The sequence below is a fragment of the Ambystoma mexicanum genome, chromosome 11 (assembly GCF_040938575.1).
Source record: "Ambystoma mexicanum isolate Mex_15411 chromosome 11, UKY_AmexF1_1, whole genome shotgun sequence".
NCBI classification, from domain to species: domain Eukaryota; kingdom Metazoa; phylum Chordata; class Amphibia; order Caudata; family Ambystomatidae; genus Ambystoma; species Ambystoma mexicanum.
In genome coordinates this window covers 970373772-970399284 of record NC_090934.1, presented here as the reverse complement: position 1 = coordinate 970399284, position 25513 = coordinate 970373772, and the positions used below count along the sequence as shown (strand labels likewise).

The window sequence follows — 25513 nt, the reverse complement described above, 5'->3', positions numbered from 1 at the left end:
TTTTTTTAGTGCCTTGGGCATGATGCAGGTGTCCCAGATGATTTTACACTGCTCACAACTCGAAACAGGACCTGGTGGCAGAGGATGGCAATGGATTGTGTTTTTAAAGATGGCCGCCATGCTCTTTCCCGTTCCTGTGCGATGACGGCATTTACGGTTCCGCAATTTAACGGTCACCGCTAATAGCGGTGACCGCTATTTGCATGTAGCGCGAGGGCGGAGGTGCTATCTGCACTATCGTGGAAGCCGGCAAGGGACTTTTAGAGGACTTTACCGGCATGGCGGTAGGGTCATTAATGGCATGGCGCTATGCTCGTGTCCGCGTACTCGTGATCATGCGCTATTAGTGCCCTCTTGCGAGGGCGGACACGTTAATAGCGCCATGCCACTAATTTGCGGTTTTTACCGCACAACGTGTAATGAGGCCCATAATATATTTACACTCTGAAAATGTCTTCCTTTACGCACATCTACTCGTGTACACAGGCTTTTCAACTAGTTGTGATACTAATCCAGTAGAGACAAACTAAACCAGAGCTTCCACCAGCTTACTACGCACCACCCTTTTAGGATGACAGTCAACTCGGAACCAATACAGATAAAATGCTTAAGGCAGACCCTTGCCCTGATAGCCATATGGGCTATTTAGGGCAACATACCAAAAAAGAAGTGCAGTGGATGGGTGATTTCAGTAGAAGACCCTCTATTCACAAAAGAAAGGTAAAAAAAACATAGAAGTCAGAAAAAGGTATATGGTGACCAGAATCCCAAAAATGAAATTCTGCACCAATAGCTGCCTTAGGCGTGCCCCTACAAAATCTCTAGTGAGTGCCTGAGCGTTCATCCTTACTAGATTATCTTTTGTGGTCAGCATTTTACAAGTTCTAAAAAAAAACCTTTACAGACTAATTACTAGTTCGATAATTCACACGTTTGTAGATATTGCTTGTTAAAAGTATACAAGCATTAAATATTTCTAAGATCTGTGATGTGTTCTTTGTAAAATAAAAATAAAACCACTGCAGTATTCTGAAGTACAAATCCACAGAAGACAAACAACTGTATGTTACAAGAAACATAGCTTTCTATCGCCCCGGGCCTGATTTAAAGAGCCGAGCGGAGCCGCGGGCAGTTAACACCTGATCCGGCATGGCAGAGAGGATGTTAAAGCATTAGCACCCCGGGTTTCCGATGCAGAAACCTGGGTTGTTAGGAAAAATGTATTTTCATTCAAGGAACGGAACGCTGCGCGTGTCCTGTTCCCTGAATGAAAACACTGCCACAAGATGGCCACCATGGATGTGGAAGGTGGGCTCCATAAGAGCCCCTGTTATACTTTCATAGTGGCCGTCAAAGGGAGATGGAGTGAAGCGGCGGTGGGCATTGCCGCCACCCCAATCAGGTAAGTGGCACTGCAGAAGGGATTGGGATTTATGAAGGGCATGGGAAGAAGGTGGCGCTGCTGGGTGGGGGAAGCAGCCATCGAGTTGCATGGAAGGTGGGTTGAGATCAGCAGTTTCAGCCCGCGATCCAAGGAACCTGATTGATTGATACCAGTGGCATGGGAAATGTTTGGCATAACATTGCATGCTAGTTTGGGATAAAATGGTATGCCCATTCTCAAATTTCTTTCCTTAATGTGACTGACATTGTAATTTCAATGCGTAATAGGTTTAACACCAGCTGTAGCTATTTAAGAACTGTTCAGTAAGCAAACTGTATTTTTACTTTCACTGTTCATCAGTGAATTTGGTATAAACATATATATTTACTCTGTTTTAGGCTGAGGTAAGATTGGCAGTTGCTAGCATCACAGATGGTAATAAAGAGCAACCAATTTTTCAGGATCGAAATGCAAATTCAATAACCTGCAAATTAATGTCATTACAAGAGCCATTAGAAGAAGCCGGCTGTTCCCAAAGAAGTGATTCTAGCTCACTGGTAAAAAAATCATGTTCATTAGATTTGTATTAATACTCATTGCATTTTAAACATACATGTTTGAATATCTTAAGTAAGTTAATACCATATACATTTGCAGTAGGATTCCAGTATATTGGAAAATCTTCTATGCAGAAGGCAGTGTGTGAAACCTGTGATAAAGTACCCTTCCTTCTTTCTGGGGACATCTAGTGGGACCGGATACATCGCCAAACTAGCTGAAAATTGGCAAAATTAGCATTTGAGGATTTACACTGGGGATCTCCTGGTCACCCAAACTTTGTCCCGTTCTTAGGGCAGAGGAAAGTCACATGAGGCTAACTGGTGACTGGTCTTTTCAAGAATGGCAGCATTTATACCTGGTAAGCTAAAACCATATGGGAAATGGGGAATCAGGCTCTCCTCAACCCAACCCCAAATCGCAATGCATTTGCTTTGTCTGTAACCCGGGACCCTGTTGCTACTGCCCCTTTAAGGTAATCGAGGAATGGTGGTTCCGCAAAACTGGCGGTACCTGCACCATCGGTTCCTCTTGCATGGCTGCTTGAATCCCATCTAAAGCTACAGAAGCAAAGTGGCTGATTGCAAAGTGGCAATTCTGCAGTCAACCAGCCATCTATCAGGTACAGGTTCATGGTGTTCACCCCAATGGCAGGGTTTGGGTGAGAGAATCAGAGAGGTCCACCCAAGTGGAGGGACTAGCAAACCCCAAGTTCCACATCAGAATGGTAGGCCATCTTCAAGGGGTTGGCCCTCTAGCCAATCCCTATACTGCCTGAAGAAACACCTGAATCATCTTTGGACAGTGGGAGGCTGGAAGGTGGTGCTAAATTCCTGTAAAAGCCCACACGCTCAGTCTAGCAGAGGAAGTGTTTGCAGTAGGAGAGAAGAGTTGTTTTGGAGGAAAGGCCAGGAAGACATGGAGAATAGAGGAGGGGTCCATAAGGAGAACACAAGAGTCTGGTCTGGGAGCTGGAGGAGAGAACCAGGACATCAAACCGAGAAGTCAAGAGACATTGAGCAACTTGTAAGGGGCAGAGGACAAGTGGCCACAGCTTTGCAACATCAGAGTAAGGTGATGTTCCAGGGGGTCGAGCAGAGAAGATGAGTTAACATCACTAAAGATTGCAGGAGGTGGTTGGCAAAGTTGATTAGGGGGAGATTGGTCAAGTTGGTCAAGGAAGGCAGGGGAAGTTGCTATATAGAGGGAGCATAAAAATCAAGAGCAGGATGGTTATATTGATAAGGAGGAGGACTTTGTATGTCAGAAGAAGGTTGGTGGGCTTGATAAGGATGAGGAGGGTGAGTATCAGGAGACAGAGTTTTAATATATAGAGGAGGGGAGTTGTGAATATCAAAATGAGAGGAAGGGTGAACATCAGAATGTGGCAGGTTGAAAAATGCATTTGCCCATTGGGGTAAGCAAGAGGGAGAAGTTAAGAGAAACTCGAGAGAAAATGAATTTCAGGTAACAGGTACACAGAGGGTTGAAGGGGAAGTTGAACGCAGAAAAGAGGAGTATGGTGTTCAGAAGAAGGAAAAAGGAAATCTGAGGGATGAGGAAGGTGAAGACACAAATAATGGTGTTTTGATAGAGGGTGATGTAAAGTGGCTCAGAACGCTGCTGTTTATAAGATGGGAGGTGCCCTGGGTGGCAAAGAAAGTGATAGATGCAGGAAAGAGGTACTATGGCCCAGTAGGTTTCAAAAGGGATAAGAAGACAGGATCGGAATGGATGGGGGATGAAGTTCAATGTGGTAAAAGGTTGCTAAGGAAAAATAGGGAGCAAGAAGAGAGACTGAGAAATTGTGTAAGAACCGATTAGGGAAATCAACTGTTGTAACACCAAGGTAAGAACAGGCAAAGCTGTGGTTGTGGACAATGCCTTAAGAAATATAGGAAAGCAAGGACTGTGAGTAAAAGAAGCAGAGGAAGTGTGCTGCTGAGCCTAGGGATGTAGACATCAGAAGGAATTCCTCTGGAAAGAGTAGTTGGCTACACTTTCTACCTGCCTAAAGCTCTAGACCTCTGCCATTGACTCTAAGTTTACCACGGTCTACTGCCAAAACCATTTCCTTGTCACAACTGTCATAATAAGAGACTTGCTGAAGAAGACAAACCCAGCATGAATCACCCTGGAACCAAGGTCCTGCTGACTCCCCAAAGCCAGTCCCTGAGGCATTGGAAAGGTGTGGGACCCCCTAAACCTGCAACACAGTTCAAAGGAGGGAGGGTAAGAGAAACCCTTGAACTCAAGTTTGGAACTAACATTTCAAAATGTTGCTTTAAGAAACTTTCTTTTGGCACACCATTGTCTACAGTCCAGAATTGGAACCACACTAGTACCCAAATCAAGCGAGACATTTGGGAACTTTTTTTAGCCATGTATTTTGTTAGCGACCGCCACAGACACTTTATGCCGTTTTCGTTGTTCCACGCTGTATCAGTTCCCAAATAAGTTATTTGAAATATCAATAGTCTGGTCTTTTGATTCCTGGCTCCTTTGTGACACACTAGTCATAGGTTAGCTTCAAAACAAACTAGACATGGGTATCTTAAAAACAAACCTAAAAACTTGCTCTCTCTAATCTACTACTGAGGTCCATTCATTTGGGTTACAATAACATCTGTTATTACTGTGATTAGAAATGTGTGGGATCCTGCATGTAGCACTATATACAAATGTTATTAGTTTTGGCTTGTAGGTGATGCTTTAGTCGCCTAGTGAGGCACAAAAATATGTTTAGTTAGGGGCAGATAGCAATAAGCTTCCGCCTTGGTGATGAAACCTGTATGACCATCTTTTGTATTTCTTCTAGTCTTTTCTTTCATTGAAACGGGAGCATTCGAGGGGATTGGGTCCTCCGACGTATTCCATATCTATGACATGTAATCACCACAGCTGTGCTGCTTCGGAAACTTTTCCGGCGTCTGCGTCCTGCGTCGATGACGTCGATGCGCCGACGTCGAGGACCTCCTCCGACGTCCGACGTCATCCGATGTGATAAGTAGGACGCACGACGCCCGTAGCTTCAGTTCCGTTTTTTCCGCGAACGTGTTGCTTCGTGTTGCTTCGTGTTTCTCGGTTCTAAGCCTCGACTCTTTGGAGTTCTGTTCTTTCTGGTTCTTCGAACCTGTTCGTTTGTGAATTTCCTTCGGCGATGTCTTCCACTTCGTCTTCAACCCCGCATCCGGGCTTTATGAAGTGCGGGGAGTGTGGGTCCAAGATGTCGGTGACTGACTCGCACGATGCCTGCCTCTGGTGCCTCGGGGAGGCCCACGACACGGATGACTGTATCGACTGCCAGTCGCTCACGTCCAAAGCCTTACGCGAACGTAAGAAGAAGTTGTCGGTAGGTCGGGTGTCCAAGCCCCGGAAGTCGAAGTCGGCGGGGCTTTCGACGGATGATTCGAGGGGTGACTCTCCGCGTCATCGTCGGTAGTCTCGTCGGTCTTCTTCTAGGAGTGGGTCTCGCCACTCCTCAGCCTCTTCGAGGCATTCTCGGAAGCGCCGTCACCGGTCGCCTTCCAGGTCCTCTTCCGAGGATTCTGCCCGGCACGTCGGTTACCCCACCAGCCGTGCGACGCCGGAGGAATGGGCTTCCTTCGGGAAGAAAATGTTGGCGATTCTTGAGTCGCAGGGTACTCAGCCGTCCGCGCCCCCGAGTGGGGTCGGCCGTGAGAGGTCGAGAGACACCGCTCGCAAGAGTGGTCGGCACGAGTCGCGGGAGCGGTCCCGTTCGGACAAGGAGGCTCGTTCTCGCCGTACCCGTTCCAGGTCCCGGTCCTCGATGCGTTCGAGACCGTGTGCTCCTGTGAAGTCTTCGAGGAAGACATCGACGTCTGAGGCGTCGAGGGCGTCGACAGGCTTTCTCGAGGCTCCGGCTTCGAGGAAGTCGTCGAAGCCGTCGACGATCAGGTCGTCGAGGGACACGCTCGGGGCTCCGGCTTCGAGGGCTGTGTCGACGCCGCCGATACTGGAGGCGCTGCATCTGACGTCGACGCCGATTTCCTCGACGTCGACGCCGATCCTCTCGCCGCCGTTGCCGGTTTTCTCGACGTCGGCGCCGATTCGCTCGACGCCATCGACGCCTTTCGTGTCGGAGGTGCCCCGTGTCACGGGTGTACCCCCTAGGGAGGCTCTGGTTAAGAGCAAGCACTCTCGGGTGCCCTTTCGCCACCTGGAATATATTTCAGAGGCGGATGAGGATTCTGATGGCCTGGTTCCTAGTCAGGTGCCAGATGACATTGTCTCGGGCCATAGTCAGTTTGACGATTTGAGGCAGTCACTGCATGATGCCAGTGGACTGGACACCTCTCCGGAGGTGGAATTTTGTAGGCCTGAGCCTGGCTCCCATGCCGATTCCTCGTACCGGCGCCTTATGGCTAGGGTGTCTGAGTATCTGGGATGGTCTGCTCCCCCAGGGGAGTTTGTGCAGGATGATCTGACGGACATCCTTGATGTTGGTCCCCCAACTGACCCGGTACTGCCGTTCCATATGGCTTTACAGAGAAGGGTGGCGGCGGCTTGGACTGCTCCGGAGAGTCTCCCGGCGGTGGGCAGATCATTGTCGCGTAAATACCGTCCAGCCAGTAGCGACCCCTGCTACTTGACCAGGCACCCCACTCCGGAAAGTTTGGTGGTGCAGGCGGCCACGGCCCCGGCAAAGCAGGCGTCGTACCCTACCATCCCTCCTGATAGGGACGACAAACGTTTTGATGGCTGGGCGAAGAAAGTGTTTTCTTCTGGTGGTATGGCGCTTCAGGCGGCCAACTCCATTTGTGCCTTGTCACGTTTCACGCACACTCTGTGGAACTGTGTTGCGTTAGCTGCTGAACATATTCCTGAAGGGGATGAACGGGATGGTTTCCTTGCTATGGTCCAGGATGGTAAGGATGCCATGTGTGAGTCCGTTCAGTCGGGTCTGGACTTGGCTGAATGCGTCAGTAGGTCCATGGCGGCGAGCACCGTGATACGCAGGTTTGCGTGGTTGCGGAAGTCGGGGTTTGCTCCTGATGTGCAGTCCCGGCTCCTCAACATGCCCTTTGACGGTGAACACCTTTTTGGCAGCAAGGCTGACGAGAGCCTTGAGAGGTTGCAGACCTCAAAAGCTGCAGCGAAGTCGTTGGGCGCTGCAGTTCGCCAACCTCCGCCTTTTCGTCCTAGGGGACAGCAGTGGAGGGGTGGTTCCTTTCGCTATTACTCGTCCTTCAGTAAAGCGAGAGGAGCTGGCAGTCAAAGAGGCCAACGCAGGGGTACCAGAGGTGGACGACAGGGTACCCGTGGTGCCAAGGCCGCTCGGGCAGTTGCCTCTTTGCCCTCAGGTAACGCCGCAGCCGCTCCTACTCAGTCATGAGGCCAGGTCCCATGGTTCGCCGGTTGGGGGAAGGCTGGCGCAGCATCTTGTAGAGTGGCAAGCCATTACTTCGGATGTGTGGGTTCTGGAGATCATAACCCACGGCTACTGTCTTCCCTTTCGGCACAGGCCTCGCGACAATCCACCGGGGAACCTCTCTTTTAAGTGTCCGGATCCGCTGCTTGCGCAGGAAATTCAAGCCCTGCTGGAGAAGGGCGCTATAGAACTGGTGCCTGTAGCGGAGAGGAACAAGGGATGGTATTCCCCTTATTTTTTGATTTCCAAGAAAGACGGGGGATTGAGACCCATCATGGACTTGCGCGGTTTGAACAAACTCCTCAGGAAAGACAAGTTCAAGATGGTTACTCTCTCTCAAGTCCTCCAGGCCCTTCAGCTTCAGGACTGGTTGGTGTCACTCGACCTCAAGGATGCTTACTTCCATGTGCCGATCCATCCCAAGCACAAGAAGTACCTGAGGTTCGCGGTTGGCGACTCGCACTTTCAGTTTCAGGTCCTGCCGTTCGGATTGACCTCCGCCCCGAGGGTTTTCACCAAGCTCATGGTGGTGGTGGCAGCGCATCTCAGGCAAGGGGGGATTCACGTCTACCCCTACCTGGACGATTGGTTGATCAGGGGGAGCTCTCCCGAGCAAGTCCTGGATCATCTGTCCGTCACCTGCCACTCCCTTCACAGGCTGGGCTTCTCCCTCAATTTAAAGAAGTCCCATTTGACGCCAACACAGAGGCTCCAGTACATCGGAGCAGTGCTCGACACTTCCCTGGGGCAGTGTTTTCCTCCCCAGGTGAGGGCTCTTCACATTCAGCAGATGGTGCACAAGTTTCAGCAGGCCCAGACGCTCCCAGCGTTCGAGTTCTTGAGGTTGCTCGGCCTCATGGCATCCTGCATTCTTCTGGTGCCAGAGGCTCGCCTGCGAATGAGATCTTTGCAGTGGGCACTCAAGACACAATGGTCGCAGTCCTCCGGCAGGATGTCGGACCCGGTTCAGGTGCCGCCCTCGGTCGCCCAGGACCTTCTGTGGTGGGCCGTCGAAGGCAACTTGATGAAGGGGGCTCCATTTTGGCTTCCCTGGCCGGAGGTGACAATCGTGACGGATGCATCCCTCACGGGATGGGGAGCTCATGCCAACGGGCTGAAAGTCAGCGGTCGTTGGTCTCTGTCGGAGTCCAGACTCCATATCAATCTGTTGGAGCTGAGGGCCGTCAGGCTAGCCCTGAAGGCTTTTCTGCCGACTGTGAGAGGAAAGAATGTCCTGATCCTGACGGACAACACAGTGGCCATGCACTACCTCAACAAAAAGGGGGGGGCAGGGTCACTTCCTCTGTGCAGGGAGGCGATGCAGCTCGGGTTCTGGGCCATCCAGCAGGAAGTTTCGATCTCGGCAGTTCATCTGGCCGGAGATGAAACCGTGACGGCGGACGCTCTGAGCAGGCAGAGCGCGATCTCTCACGAGTGGGAGTTGGCTCAGGAGATTCTCTTGGAGATCTTCGCCCTTTGGGGGACCCCTCAAGTGGATCTCTTCGCCTCCAGTGTCAACCGGAAGTGCGAAAGGGTTTGCTCGCGGGAATTTCCTCCGAAAGGAGCCTTGGGAGACGCGTTTGTGGTGGAGTGGTCATTCCCGCTGCTGTACGCGTTTTCTCCAGTCCCCGTCATCCCGCAAGTGCTGCGGAGGTTAAGGAAGTTCGGTTCCCGGATGATCCTCATTGCTCCGGCGTGGGCTCGGAGGACGTGGTACCCGGACCTTCTCGACTTGTCCATCTGCCCTCCATGTCGTCTTCCCTATCGAGACGATCTGCTCTCACGGGAGGGGGGTCAGGTTCTCCATCCAGAGGTCGGATCCCTCAACCTTCACGCTTGGCTTCTGAAAGGTTGAGGTATATGGATTGGGACCTCCCTGAAGACGTGATGGAGGTGTTGCTTTCGGCCCGTAGGCCAGCAACGAAGTCTCTGTACCGTTGCCGTTGGCGTAAGTTCTGCGACTGGTGCAGAGTTCGGAATGTGGATCCTTTTGCATGTGACATCCCCATGGTTCTGTCCTTTTTGCTTTCTCTGGCCCACAGGGGCTTGCAAGTGGGTACTATTAAAGGTTACCTGGCGGCGCTGTCCATCTTTAAGCGCTCGTCTGAAGAGTGTTCTTACTTTAAAATCCCTTTAATTTCACAGTTTCTGAAAGGGCTCACTAATGTGTTCCCTCCGTCACCTTTCCTGGTGCCCGGTTGGGATTTAAACCTTGTTCTTGGGTTTCATATGGGTGCTCTGTTTGAGCCTTTACATTCTTGCCCTTTGAGGCTGTTAACTCTGAAAACTGTGTTTTTAGTTGCGGTTACTTTCGCTCGCAGAGTGAGTGAGTTACAGGCACTTTCAGTTAAGCCACCCTTCACTGTTTTTCACAAGGACAGGGTTGTCCTTCGAGTTCGTCCTTCTTTTCTTCCGAAGGTAGTGACGGAATTTCATTTAGCCCAGAAGGTTGTTCTTCCGGCATTCTATCCTCCTCCGCATCCTGGTAAGGAAGAGGAGAGGCTCCATAGGCTTGATCCTAGGAGAGCTTTAAGCTTTTATGTTTCACGCATGTCCCGGGTCAGAGTGGACGATCCACTCTTTATTGGTTACGCTGGAAAGCGTTTGGGGCAAGCTGTGACGAAACAGACTTTGTCCCGCTGGATTATTTTGGCCATCTCGGAGTGTTACCGCTTGGCGGGTAAGGACCCACCGGCTGGCTTGCGGGCCCATTCTACCAGGGGTGTGGCTGCATCTACTGCCCTGCAGAGGGGTGTTCCTATTCGCAACATCTGTGATGCAGCCACCTGGGCTTCATTACATACATTTGTACGGCATTATTCCCTCGATTCCATCAGAGGGCAGGATCTGGCCTTTGGCAAGGCGGTCCTTTGCTCGGCTATTTGATTGGCTATTCTAAAATTTTGCTTCTAAATTCTTTCCCTCCTCCTTGTTTTGGTACTGCTTTGGGAGTCTGTCATAGATATGGAATACGTTGGAGGACCCAATCCCCTCGAAGAACAAGTTACTTTCTTACCTGGTAACGTTCTTTCGATGGGATGGTCCGACGACGTATTCCATATCGCTCCCGCCCTGCCTTCCCCGCTGCAGAATTTCTTTTGCGATTGCAGCTTACGTTCAGCAAGGCTTTGTGTCTGACTGGCAGTTGACTTATGTCACACGTTCTGGGGGGAAAAAACTACAACTGAGGCTACGGGCGTCGTGCGTCCTACTTATCACATCGGATGACGTCGGACGTCGGAGGAGGTCCTCGACGTCGGCGCATCGACGTCATCGACGCAGACGCCGGAAAAGTTTCCGAAGCAGCACAGCTGTGGTGATTACATGTCATAGATATGGAATACGTCGTCGGACCATCCCATCGAAAGAACGTTACCAGGTAAGAAAGTAACTTGTTCTTCTCTGTGTAGCTAAGTTGTAATTGGTTATCTTTCTTGTCAAAGTAATAGGAGTTCCAGATCTACACAGCGTTAGGGAATAGTTTAAATGTTCTTGCTCTTTTTGCCTGATTAGGGTTACATACTGATATTATTGTTATCACTTGTAATTGTGTCAGATTAACTGCTGTTCCTTACTAATGCTAAGTTTGTATGTCAGCAATTAATTCTTAATGTCACTTAATATGGTGTCTGTCTCTCTCTCTTTCCATCTCCTCTCTCAAATCGTTATCCTAACTTTTCATTGGGTCAATTTCAATACATTTTAACTGTTATTCACATGATGTGTGAAATCATGTAATTGTGAATAATTTGTGGTGAACGTTGTGGGTATGAATAACAATTTATTTGAATGGGTAACTTTTGGTTTGTATTATTCTTTGCATTGACTGGGAACCATGTGCCCCCTTTTATTTCACTTCATATTACAATGTCTTTGCTCATGTGATATTCTTTATATTGTTTAACAATTGACTGTACATATGTGTTCACTAACATGGTACACAGCACTGAGGAAGACCTTAAGAGGGTCGGAACACGTGTTGGCTGTCCAATAAATAATGTATTGTATTGATGTTAAAAAGTAGGTGGCTGGGGCACAAGTGGACAGTTTTGTTCAATACATGCCTCTTTCTGTGAAACTTTGGGTCTGAATCACGCTATAACTAGAGGCTCTGCATGCCCATCTGTGTTAATTAAACTAATGATGTGTTTTGTGAAACGATTAACAAACAAAACAAGGTTTGGTAGTTAGCTCAACCTGGTCCCTGCCCCATCTAATTGACGGTTCCATTTACCATTGATGAGCTCCCAATATACCACCAATCATGGCTGAGTATTTAACAAGTAGAGATAAAGATATCAAGGCATTATCTGCCACAAGGACAGTACATTGAATGCCGTCATGAGCACACGTAACACCATAGAAAAACTGAGACAAAAATGTGTGAAATTAGAAAGATTATCAAAAAAGAAATTAATACATTTTGGAAGATGACTACAGTGAAACAATATTTAGAACAATAAGAAATCCCAGAGGTTTAAGAATATTGATTTTTCCTGGACTTCAACAATCTGGAAGATGCTGACCTGGCAAACCAATCTTAATCAAGGCTCCAACATTATGATGGAACTACTTGTAGAGCATGCTACTAGAAAACATAGGAGAGTGGTCACATCCATTGAAACTTTGAAAACGGATATTCAGCAAATGAATGCCCCGGTGGCAACCGTTGAAAAGACAAAACAAAAAGAAAAACACACCAAGGGCTATGTTAAAGACCAAATGGTCCCAAGTACTTTCCTACCGTTAGACACAATATTATAACACCAAAGAACGACATAGGAGAACAAGAGCTGTACCTTTAGTTATGAGCACTATATCTTTACAATAGAAATAACATACACACTAGTAACGTGCAGATATGTATTTATGCAGCTACCACAGGGGGCATACTTACCCTGCTGCCTCTCTACCGTATGTTTCCCTCACAGGAAGTGGTGGTGCCACCCGGATCATCACACTGATCCAGAAAAGGAGTAACTCGCTATAATAAATACGATTGGTCCTGAAGAAGATGATGACTAAGATTATCGAAACCGGTCGACCGAAATTGGCATGAGTGCTCTCATGCAGATGACGATGACTAATCTAACATGCTTGTACACGTCACAAATACGGTTTTAGCACTAGACAGCTGTTGATGCTTCTAGATTTTTTGCTCTAATATAGGAGCTTTTTAGGTTCTCACTATCAGAATTAGGCCTGAGTTTCTACGACTACCTCGTACAATTGGTGATTAAAACAAATATGGAAATTCCAGCACAGAGGATTAGCCCATGACACGCCGATAAAGATTACATTATAGGTTTTGGTATTTTTTTTGACAATATTCTAGTGACCTATATTCAAATATTTCATTGTTTAACTGTTGGATAGGGTGAATCTCTTTCTGCTATCCCTTTTAGACAGGCGGTGCACCACTTGTATCCTAGGGAGAGATCCATGGGGATAGGGACAGGGTGTTCCTGTCATCAGGGACAGACTGTGTATTGTTTTAGTGATTAGACATACGGTTTGTCTTTTTGAGTTTTGTTCTCCTATGCCGTTCTTTGCTGTTATAAAACCTTTGAAAAGATCCATCAGGATGAGGTGAAACTCTGAAACAAGTGTAGTCTTTGCTGGTAAAGTGGTACAGCCTCTATCCCTTCCACCCACGGCAGCATGAGAGCATTATGACTTGCCTCCTAAAGTGGTTCTGACCGCAATAAAACAGAGAGGGCCCATGAGGCCGCTCATTCAAGAAATGAATGATTATATGTTGTTTGCTTCTTCAATTAAGCATTAAATAACTGACTTTTCCAAAGGGGCAAAGTTAGAGCCTGGGAGACCTAACTTTGGCAGAGGTCCCTATTTTTGAGGCTACTGTTGATAACACGGAGGAAGACATAGTGGAACTTTCATTATTGAGGCCTTCATCACACATAAATCAATCACCTTACATGCATTTTGAGCACAACTTTAATATGAGCTCAATATCAGCAACACCAGTCATTGGGGATTTACAAGACCTTCATGGCCATCTAAATGTCGGGACGGATATTACGGACCAACTACCACCCCACCTGTAAACCCCTGAGCTGCAAGGTGGTACTAGTAAAGATAAAAATGAATAGACTTTGGCAGTGCTGAATTTTGTCCTGAACTACCATGTTAGCGTCTTTGAATACCTTAGAGGAACAAGCACCGACTAATTCTAGAGAAAGAGAAAATTAAGTCAGCCAAGGCCAGTTTCTTCAACAAGGAAATTGAGCAAGCCGATAACAATACAAGTAAACTCTTCAACATTTTGAAGAGTATAGAAAAACCTACATCTCTAACTCCCCCGTTTACGCCATCTGAGGAGGACTGTAATATGGTGCTCAACGCATTCCAAGCCAAAACGGAAAAGGCGAGACAAAATATTATCAAGGCCAGAACTTCTTCTAATCAGGAGATCTGCCCCACCGAAGGAAACACACCTGTCAGAGAACAACTCTTTAAATTTGACCCTATTTCCGAAGCAGATATGCTAGAGGTGATGAACAATATGAAACCCTCTACTTGCGCAGAAAATATTCTGCCCCCTGGCATCATTCTTAAACACAAGGATATATTTGCCCCCATCCTCCGGGAATAGTGAACGCCTCATTTCACGAGGACCCGGTGCCTAAAGACCTGAAGAGAGTCACCATCACCCCACTTGTTAAAAAAGCGGGACTAGATCCCAAGGATCCCGCTAACCTTCGTCCCATAACTAACTCGAATTTTGTTCTCAAATTGTTGGACAAGGTAGCCACACAGCAACTCCAACACTTTGTTGAGAACCAGGGGCTTCTGCACCAGCAACAATCCGGCTTTAGAGCATCCCACAGCACTGAAACCGCTATGCTAGACTTGCAGAATCAGATGCTGACTATGCTGGACGATAACAAATTGGGGATGCTTATGCTCTTAGACCTTAGTGCAGCGTTTGACTTGGTGGATCACCACCTTCTCATCAAGGCGCTAGGGGAGAATGTTGGCTGCTCAGAGAGAGCCATCGACTGGCTCCTATCCTTTCTCTCCAACCGTCAAGCAAGAGTACATTGGGGTAGCAGTTTCTCCGTCCCATGTGACATCATATTCGGAGTGCCTCAAGGGGCTAGCTTATCCCCAATGCTTTTCAATATTTATATGCGCACTTTGTGCAGTCTTCTGGTGAAAGCCGGAGTGTCATTTACTAATTATGCAGATGACACCCAACTCATATTGGAGTTGGGGGGTAGGGATCATGCCACGGATAGTGAAGTGCTCTCCAAGGTTTACAAGTTAATAGACGACTGGATGCTGGCAAATTGGATGTGCCTGAACGACTCGAAAACTGAATTGATGTTGTTTGGCTCCAGTCGTCAGTTGGAAAATCTAGGGGCAGAGTACAGCTCTTTTCAAATAAAAAACGCCATTATCCAGGTGGTTCCCAAGGTGAAGACTCTGGGTATGATGGTCGATTCAGTTGTTGACTCTCACCCCCAGACTAACTTCCTCCAAAAAAACTCAGTTTACTATCTCAGGCTTATGAAAGCAATCATACCTCTACTTAATGAAGTAAACAGGGCAACGATAGCCAGAGCCATCATTCTTTCACGGCTCGACTATGGTAACGCCCTGTTGCTGGGGGCCGCATCTAGGGATCTATCCAGTTGTCAAGTGATCCAGAACAACGCGGTCAGATTAGTAAAAAATTTGAAAAGAAAAGACCATGTTACCGAAGAGAGGCGTGCTCTGCACTGGCTTAGAGTAGAAGAACGTATCAAGTTCAAAACTCTCTGCCTGGTTCACAAGTGCCTTTATGGCACAGCGCCTGCTTACTTGAAAACACACATAGTGCCCTACAACCCCAGCAGAAACCTACGCTCGGGCGGCAAATGCCTCCTGCATGTGCCCAGGTTCAAGCTAAAAACAGGGCTGGGCAGATCCTTTCTTGTGCTAGCTCCTAAACTGTGGAACAGCGTCCCCGAACCCCTTAGGTCCGAAGTTAATCACTTTGCTTTTAGGAAGATGTTGAAGACACACCTTTTTATATGAGATCTTGGACGTAGGACTTTCTTAGAGACCTTGCAATGCAATAGTACTTGTTCCCATCGTCTGTCTCATATGTTTTGTTCGTCTTGTAGTACCGGTGTTTTATGTACAAGCGCCCTGATGCCCTCGGGCTACCGGCGCTATACAAAAACCAAATACAATACAATACAATACAATTCTGGAATTCTACTGTAATTGACTAGGGAAATGGAATGTTGAGTCTCATCCATAGTGGGCCTAAAGTCAGCAGTAAACATAAACATCTCAGGGATGTTGGACTCGATAAAATCTGAAGTGAGGCATCACACAGTATTATTGGATGATATAAAATAGAAATGCTGTCAACAACAACCAATTAACTGACATTAGTGCCAATTTGGCCAATATGACTGATCGTAACCAGCCTATTAATGATCAAAACAATCTAGTTATAGTGGTGCAGGAGGTAGAGCAGGCACATGAAGGAGCTAGACGACATGCCCCTTTCAGAGTCCGTCCCAGAGGAGTTCATAAGGTTGGCTAACCTCCCCTGCGAAGTGGGGGACACCAGTATTATTGAGCCAAAGCACTTCCTTTGGACCTGCAGCCAGACTCTGCTGTAACTAAAAGAAAAAGGAATAAGAAGAAAGGACAAGGTGATAATGGGCCTCATTACGACCCTGGCGGTACGGGGTAAACGGCGCCGTAAAAGGTGCCGGCGCCGTTTAGCCCGTACCGCCTCATTACGAGGTCCCCCCGCAGGACCCAGGAAGCAACGCCTGGTCAAACCAGGCGTGCTTACCGGGTCCCGCGAGGGGAAAAGGGAGCAAACAACGGGCCAACTCGTAATGGCCCGTTGTTTGCTCCCTCTCCCATTCAACCCTATGGGGGCTGAAATGGGAATGGGGAAGGACCGGGTCCGGGTCTTTGGAGGGAGGAATTACCGGGCCTTCCAAACTCGGAATGGCCTGGTAATTCCTCATTCTGAGGACCTGGACCCGGATGCGATTTCGGCAGCAGCCATGCCGCCAATAGCGGCATGGCTACCACCGAGGTTGTAATGAGGCCCAATGACTTATGCCGTAGAGAACCCCAGAAACAGAAGTCTAAAAATAAGAAGAGGAACATCAAGAATGGTACCAAATTAAAATTCCTCTGAGCACTCTCAACTCCTGGGTCGCGCGGGAAGGAACATGGAGACACAGGTTCTTGTGACAGCAGCTTCTCAGCTGTTACTGTACCTAAAGTTGCAACGATATTCACCCAAAAGGGTGTGTAAAGCCCTAACAATAGATTCTCTGCTTAATGATATGGGGAATAATGCAATTGACACAGTCGAGATGGCTTGCCAAACTGACCAGGTAACCCAGGGAAACCCACAACAACAGATGGAGGTTCCAGGTAGTATGGGAACCGAGGTGACCCTGGGAAACTTGGATCTAGCGGACTCAATAAGAGAGTTGCACGCCCTGGTTACTTCTAACATCAGGCAAAGTGCGAGCATCCTGGTGAGAGATCTAACACATGCGTGTCCTTCAGCAGAGATGGAGGGAAGAATGAAACTAGAGGCCGCAAAGAAGGTGGACATAGAACCCAAAGCTTAAGCCTACAGAATGGGACAGAAAACATCCTGGAAAGGAGTATTCGATTGGAGATGGAGAATGTGTTCCATGACGAGGAGAACTTGATTCAGAGCCGAAGTACCATTCTGTCCTTGCTGCATGACATTCCAGCATTTAGAAACATTACTACTAGGGACATTTTGCCACTGGACATTATTTCTGATTATTATTTGGATATGGCGGTAATCAATCTTCCATCTACCGTGGTCCAAAACCCTTTATCATATACAGATGATTTCAGACTCAGGTGTATTGATGTCACTGTGTACAATTGTCCCCTTTCTTCTGCTCCTCAATTAGAATGCAACACAGAATGTGGGGGTGGTCACACGCAATTCTCTAACAGTGTGACTGCAGTTCAATCTAACACGAAAGAGAAGGGAAATTGGTTCTGGATACCAGACATCCAGGGGATCGTAGGTCAAGGGGCCCTTTTTGAGAGAACACATTTTTAGCATTGTCAGCTGGAATTCCGGATCGTTTAAGCACCTTACCTGCCTGGAAAACGCCATTGCTAAACTTGACGAAACAGAACTGATCCTTATTCAGGAATCTTTCCTGACAGCCGAAGTCACCATAGATGGTTTTGAGGTATGCCAGCAAATGGCAATGACAAACTTGCAGGCCTTGTGGAGGGATGCTGTTTGCTGTCAAACAAGAATGGGTTCACTCAATTAATCTTATATGCTCCCATCCCCCGTGTATTCAAGCAGTTCGCCTCATTCTACAAAATGACTTTGGACCCTCTTGATTATTAACCTGTATGCTAATTATAAAGAGGTAAAACAGGCAGTAATTATCGAACAGTTGGAATCCATACTGATGGATAACCAGAGTGACAAGAGTCCTAGTCAGGTGTTATTAGTAGGAGATTTCAATACAGATTGTCTCGACAGTGGCACAGACTTGATTTGTACTCTTGGTCTGATGTGTGTAAAGTGGGATACATTCCTGAGAGAGCGGGATCTTAGCTCACTAAATGGAAATGTAGAAGGCGACTTGGAGGGCTGCACTACCTTGGGCGAGATACAGGTTTCAAGGGTTATTACAACGTTGTGAGCAATTTTGTATAACTAAGGAAGAACCTATTGACCATTCTGTGTTTGCACATGCATATCAATGGGAAACACTGCGTTGGGGACCCACTGTAAATGTAAATTTACGTATTCCTTATCTTTGATAATCCATTTCCAGCTTGCTGGCCTCAGAAATGTTTTCCAGTAGAGGGCGCTGCGCGTCAACATCCCTCGAGTCGGTGTTCCTCGACAGCCTCCGTATCAGCACTGATGTAGAAATAGTACAAATAGTCTCGCGCAGTGTCCCTTGCTCAGTTACGTTTTTCCGCGCTTCGTGAGCCTCGGAAACGTAACGCTTGGTTCCATTATTCATAAAAATCTTCTTATTTCTTTGAAAATCTAAATTTATAACGATGGCATCTTCATCAGAACCATCGGTCCAGGTTTAAAAAATGTTGCGACTGTGGAAAGAAAATGTCTTTAACGGACCCTCACCGGATCGGTTTGTGGTGCCTGGCATCGGAGCATCACTGTTCGGATTGTGAGGACTGTATGTCCATAGCGGCGAAAGCCTTGAAGGAGTGTAAGGGGAAGTTAGAAAGAGGTAAGGCTTTTAAAACTTCTACCCCTTCAAAAGTTTCTTCGGTTGAGTCGAGACATTCCTCTCCTCGTCGCCAAAAGAAACATTCCCGAACGAGATCTCGAAGCGGTTCCCATCATTCTTCGAGATCGAGACATTCTAAGAAGAGGCTCCATAGATCTCCCTCTTCTTCTTCCTCTAGTTCCCCGGAAAGGGTCACCTGCCCCACGAAACACAGCTCTCCGGCTAAGTGGAAGGAATTCCGTTAAAAAAATGCTTAGTGTTTTCGAAAAAGCGGCCTCGACCCCCTCGGAGACGTCTAAAGGTGATACCCAGGGTGAAAGGCCCGAAAAACTAAACGCCACGAGTCGTTGAACCCAGCGAGTAAAAATACTTGAGAGCGCCATGAAACCTCGAGTAAAGGCAATGAGACTGCATCATCAACGCCATAGTTGAAGATTCCTTCGACACACAAATCTGCGTCATCAACACCATTGTCGAAGGGACCTTCGACGCATAAATCTGCTTCATCGACACCGTCTTCGATGCCTAGAACTGCCACTACGTCACAGGCACCAGAGGTGTCGAAAGCCCCGACCATGATGTCGGGAGTTCCATCGACAATCTTGACGACGCCGAGTAGGATTCCGATCCTCTCAAGTTCGAGCCCTTTTCCGACATTTTCGTGTGCCTTTTACAGGATTGTCAAAGCCTACAACGTCCACAACCACAATGTTTTCTCAGGCAGTAACAACAAATTTGGCTCCTTCTTCTCTAGAAATGGGTTTTACTCCATATCCTAGATCTGATTACTTTATAGCCTTGTCCTCCATATATGAGGAAGGGGAGGACTCTGACAATGAGAGGCCTTTTGGACTACAAAGGACTACAGTACCCATTCCAGAGGAATTAATCTCTGAAGAAAATAGGTTGAAAGACCTACAGGAGTCTCTACATGAGGCGAGTGGTATAGGTACATCTCCAGAAGTAGAGATGCTAGACCAGAACCTGGAGAACATGCTGAGATACCTTATAGGGCTCTTATGGCTAGAATAATTGAATTTATAGGGTGGACTACACCTGCACCTTCTTTTCAGCAAGATGACCTTACTGATATGTTAGATAAAGGACCACAAGAGGATCCTGTTGTCCCTTTTCCATGCTGCTCTGCAAAGGAAAATATCTGCAAATTGGGAGACTCCTGAAGTTATCCCAGCTGTAAATAAAAAACTCTCTGCTAAATACAGAGTATCAGCTTCAGATCCCGAATATCTAAGCAAACATCCAACTCCAGAGAGTTTAGTTGTGCAGGCAGCAACTTCATCAAACAGTAAGTCGGCATACCCCACTATTTCACAAGACAGAGACGATCAAAGATTTGACGCCATGTCAAAAAAAGTCTCTTCGGCATGTAGTATGGCACTTAAAACTATAAACGCCACTTGCACGCTAGCAAAATTCAGCCACACCCTTTGGGAGAGTACTTCATCTGCGGCTGACTGTCTCCCAGAACGGGAAGAACAGAAAGCATTCTTAAACAACATCTATGTGAGTCCCTTCAAATAGGCTTTCACTGTGCTGACAGCATCAGCAGTGCCATAGTGGCGAGTACCACAATCAGCAGGTCTGCGTTGTTGCGGAAGTCTGGTTTTGCTCCAGATGTGCAAGCCAGACTTCTGAATATGCCCTTTGACAACACTTCTCTATTTGGAAAGAAGGCCGATGACGGCCTGGAGAAATTGCAAACATCCAAAGCAGCAGCGAAATCCCTTGGGGCTGCAATCCGGCAAACTCCAAATCCCCCCCCACAGGTACATCCTGGAGGGGTAAGCCCTTTCGCTTTTACTCCGCATTCAGGAAAGGCAGAGGACAGCCAGCTCAAAAGGGCCAGAGACGATTCACCCATGGTGGACAGGTCAAAAGTACAAAATCTGCACCAGCATGTGCTACTTTACCGTCAGCATCTGCGTCAGCCGCTTCTAAACCCCTCTGAGGTTTCCCCTCACAAGACACCAGTAGGGGACATGTTAACTCAACATCTGGCAGAATGGCAGGCTATGTCATGATGCCTACCCCCGGGCATCCGGATCGAGTCCATCAGCCCCGGGAGCAGGCATCCAGATACTCATTAAAACCCCAACAGCCCGGGCTGGGGGCTCTTTGGATTCAGTCCTGGTGCCCTAGGCGCCAGGCTAATAGACTTTACTTACCTTATGCAGACCATGCTGCAAATGAGTTCAAGCCAACGTGAGGCCTGGATGGGACTATTTTATTACAGGGACTATTTTTTACTCGGGTGTGGTTATGGGGAACTTCTTACCTGGGACTACTTTGCAGGCTATTTAAACCACGCCCGAACAGCAGCTCATGCTTCATGTTATTCTGCATCCAGCAGCGTAACGCTCACCGTGTCTGCAAGTCAGCATCCAGTCTTCTGCCACGCCCTCCTCGAATCCGGAGCTCCTAGACAAAAGGAAAAGAAAGGAGAAGAGGTTAGATCACGGACATTATTTGATTCCTTACCTGATTCCGGAACCAGCACATCTCCGAGCCTGGAAAGGACATTATTTCAGCACGCGTCTGTTAGGGAGAATTCTCTGTTTAGGCTGAATTTCCTAACCTAGTGAGTCCCCCAGCAGCTTTGCTGGATTTTTGGGGTTTATTTTTTTCTCCTGCCAAGAGTGAGACTCTTTTACCCTCACTCTTGGACATGACTTGAGAGTGTTTCTGTGACTTGCTATGTGCTTATGGGCTATGGGGTATTTTTTCCGCATAGGCTATCATTGGTTTTTGAATGTGTGTTACACAGCACCCTCAGTGCAGTAACACAGGGGTGTCATAGAGACCCCCAAACATAGACTCCACACCCTGGGACTGACTACTGTCTCCCTGGGTCTGTAAAGTCACCATTGACTTTACTAGTCTTAACTTAGGAACTTAACCAGTACAAACCATCATACTGTGGAAGTACTGGTAGGGGCAATTAGATTGCCCCTGGGTCTGTTGTCGAGGGGGTACTGTCCCGTCCCCCCTCGCCGAGTTCTGGCTGGTGGCAGTGGATACCACGGAAATATTCCACCGGAATATTTCCCAATGGGATTTCCCATTGATTTTAATGCACCACTTTTTGGTGCAATATTAAAGATACTGCCTGTTTATTTATTTAATATAAATTCACCGGTTGGGATTTTTTGCCAGAACTCGCCGCCAAATTGGCGTCTAGGTTCACTTCAGTAACCCTGAACCCGAGTCGAGCCTTTGTTCCACTTTTGGCAGGCTTCTGCACAGAAGCCCTCCAAAGTGGTGCCATTCTGTCTGGGTACCACAGGGGGTGTGGGAGGGGGTTTAGGCACCCTGGACTGAGTTGCCTTGCCAACTCATGTCGCACTCTGGTGTGATTGGCCCAAGTGGTGAGCCGCCCCGCTCACCACTTAGCATGTTTGAGTGACAGCTAGGCTGTATGAATGGGGGTTTGCTGCATAAAAGCAGGGTTTTTGGGACTGGTTCTTCAGAAGTCGCCACAGGACCTAAGAAGCCGAAGAGGGAGAAGCCGAGCCGACCTGCCAAGACGACACCACCGGTGGAGCCCTGCGGAACCGTCTCACCACTTTTCCCAACGACAGAGGAGATCTCCAGCCTGGAGAGTCTTCTTCCCTTGACTGGTGGGGACAACCAGTTTCTGCCTTCTTTTCACCTCCCTGGAGCATCTCGTGGCCGCCTTGCCTGTGCCAAGCACCCCGGCAACCGGGATACCACTTTTTACCTCAACCGCGAAAGAGGGGTAACATCCTTTTAACCGGAAAACTCCACGAGTGGTTTCTTCCCTGGTAGTGCAACGACCTTCAGCTTTCCTCCACGTCGAGATCTTCTCTTCCTCTGGACGATGCCGCGACTTGCACCCACTACCAGGAACAACTGCCACCGCTGGACGATCCGTTCCATTTTAAAGGTACCGTGTTCCGCCCGGCATCCCTTGCCACCGATTGTACGGGGTAGATTTAGCCCTCGGCTCTCGAACCTGGGTAAGCCTGGGACACTCTAACTAAACTTTTCTAAACTTAGTAAAACCTTTTCTACTCACCTGTAAAGACTTGTGACATTGTGTGATCTTGGACATATTTTCGCCTGGCTCTCCCTAGAGTGGGCCTGGCAACCGAACTTCCTTGCTCCTCAATAGACTGCCTTGCTAAACTCACTGTGAATCTCTGTAAAATGTTTTGCCTTGCTGTTTTCATTACTTCTGCCTTTTCACTCCCTTTTTAACTAACTTGTTGGAGTGCCATCTAACGTTAAGCGCTCACCTCTGTCTGGAAATAAGTGGTGTTAACTTAGACTTGTCCAACAAATAACTAGGGATGTACATATAAGTAATAGTGACTGTGTTTTGACTTACTTACCTTTTCTGTGCTAGTGTAATCTATGAGTGTGTCTTTTAAATAAATAATTATATACTTTTACACCTAGCTCTGGTCAGTGTTTGCTTGTACTACTGTGCCTCTGTACCTATTATGTATGCTCTATATACTGCCTGACTCTTCTTGAGGGAAGTCTGACTGCTCGGCCACAGCTACCAGGTAAATCTGGGTGGTACAGACTGCTACCAAGTGGGTTTACTGCCAAATACCTGTAGTCTTAAATCTTTTGCAGTGGTCCCAGAGGGAACTGCACAGGTTTCTGCCTAACACTGGTGTACAGCGGTGGGATTTGTATTGAGCATACACTTTAGTGTACTTTTGAGATACCTTAGTGCAACTGACCACAAAGCTTAAGCACAAAAAGAAAAAAAAGTCATTTTCTAACAGGTCTGCTATGGAAAGTTATAGTCAAGAGTCCCTTGCTACAAAAACTGCTGATTGTTTAAGAGTTCTCTGTAAGCATAAGAATCTCATGACTAAAGGCAAGAAAATGGAGCTAATAGAAAGGTTGTTAGAAAACCAAAGTCTGGATGATGGTTCAGAGGAACCTACCACTCCAGAAAATGTAGAGAACAGCAATGATATTGATATTGAACAAAGTATTGATGATCTTGGGTCAGAACCAGAAGAGGAAGATGAAACTGTTGTAGATGTTCCCTCTAGACCTCTGTCTGATCTACCAGCTGTACCTACTGGGCCTTTGCCAGGTCCCACATTTGGTCCTCAGTACTATGAACTGGAGAAAATGAAACTTGAATTAGAGTACAAGAAACTTAATGCTCAAACTGACAAAGAACTAAGGCTAAGAGAAATGGAGCTCAAGTATGAGCTAGAAATGAAGAAATTGTCTGTTGAGAATGCTTCTCTCTCTGGCTCCTCTAGAAGTTCCAGTCCTAAAAGACCCCGGATGCCTAAAGAATTGATTGGTATGTATGAGCCTAAGTTGGTTGTGTTGGATTGGTTGTCTATGTTTGAGTATAATCATGGGCTCCAGAATATCACAGGTAATGAGTTACTCACCTGGTTGTTCTCTGGGCTCCCCCCTGTTGCGACTGATGCAGTAATGGAGTTGGGAGAGGAGGATAGGAAAGAGTATGAATGTGTGAAACTAGCTTTGATAGCTAGGTTTGGGAAGACCCCTTCCCAGTATCTTAGGAGGTTTAGAAGCCTCAAAAAGCATGATGGTACCCCTTGGGCTACCTGGGTGTGTGAAGGGTTGAAAAACTTAGAGGGATGGATTAAGGGTTACAAAGTGAACACTTATGAAGGAATGAGAAATCTTGTAATGATGGAGTCAATTTATGATGCCTGCTCTCCTGAGCTCAGACAGCACTTGGCTGATTCACAGGAATTAGATCCTAGAAAGATAGCTAAGGCTGCTGACTTGTGGGTTGCCAACAGGGCTACTCACAAGGATTCTGGGGTAACTCAGAAGAAGGATGAGGGGAGACAGCCTAAGAAAGACTCCAAAGAGAATTCTAATAATTCCAATTCCAAAGAGGGCCCCAAACCACACCATAAGGGTAAGCCACCTGGGAAACCACAGCAGAGTAGTATACCTTCTGGTGCCAAACCAGAAGGAGGTCAGAACAAGCCTCCATTCCAAAGGACCTTTGGATCCTGTTATGTTTGTAAGGCTACTGGCCATGTGAAATGAGATCCCAGATGTAAGGGTAAACCTTCAGGGATGCAACTTGTCTCCTTAGCCTTCGCTCCAGAGGAGGAAGTCCCTATGGCAAGTGGAAACTTTCTACTACTGGCTGATGAACCCACTGGAGTCTCAGCCAGTGTTTCTTTAGTCTCTCCGGGGTTGTGGGAACAACAGAATTTAGATGTCTATAATTCTATCCCAGATAATACTAAAGAGTATTATAAGGACAGTGTCCACCTGAATGGTCAGGAGACTCATGCCATCAGGGACTCTGGGGATAGCATAACTGTGGTGGATGAATCATTTTTCAAGGCAGATGATGTTGCTAAGGCACCCAAATGCCTCACCAAGTTAGCTGGAGGGCCTGTGCAGATGTGTCCCCAGTTACCAGTTCTCATCCAGTGTAATGATATGGCTGTGAAGATACCTGTCAGTATACAATGTGAAGTACCAGGAAGGGTTCTGTTGGGTAATGACCTGAAAGCTCTTGGAGTTGTGTCACATACCCCCAGACCTCCTAGTAAAAGGTTACCGGAGCTCACCAAACCTGCAAGAGTGAAAACCCTGCGAGGTTTATCTCATGAGATGATGACAGAAATCACTCCTCTTCCACTGGAGCAACTTACTGCAGTGACTACCAGATCAGGAGCAAAGGGGCAACCCAAGACTCCTAGGAAAAAGCCTACAGCAAGCACTCCAGTGCTTCCAACAAGGACTTCCCTGAGGTTGTCCAAAGTTACACCTGTAACTCCACCTCCAGCTGAGGCTGAGAGGGAGGTACAACCCTGTCTGGTTGAACTAGACTCTGAAGAAGAGCTAGTAGGAGGCCCAGAACTTATTGGAGACCTGGACCCGGCTGACCATCCTGAGCTGCAG

General features: G+C 47.5%; 1 protein-coding gene across 1 annotated transcript in view; it reads left to right on the top strand.

Annotated features, from left to right (window-relative positions):
* Positions 1-25513, top strand: part of LOC138503977 (uncharacterized) — a 541132-nt gene that overhangs the window by 501755 nt on the left and 13864 nt on the right. The window contains exon 5 of the mRNA XM_069624120.1: positions 1783-1941. Coding sequence (XP_069480221.1) covers positions 1783-1941 — 159 coding nt within the window. The remainder of the gene's footprint in view (positions 1-1782; positions 1942-25513) is intronic.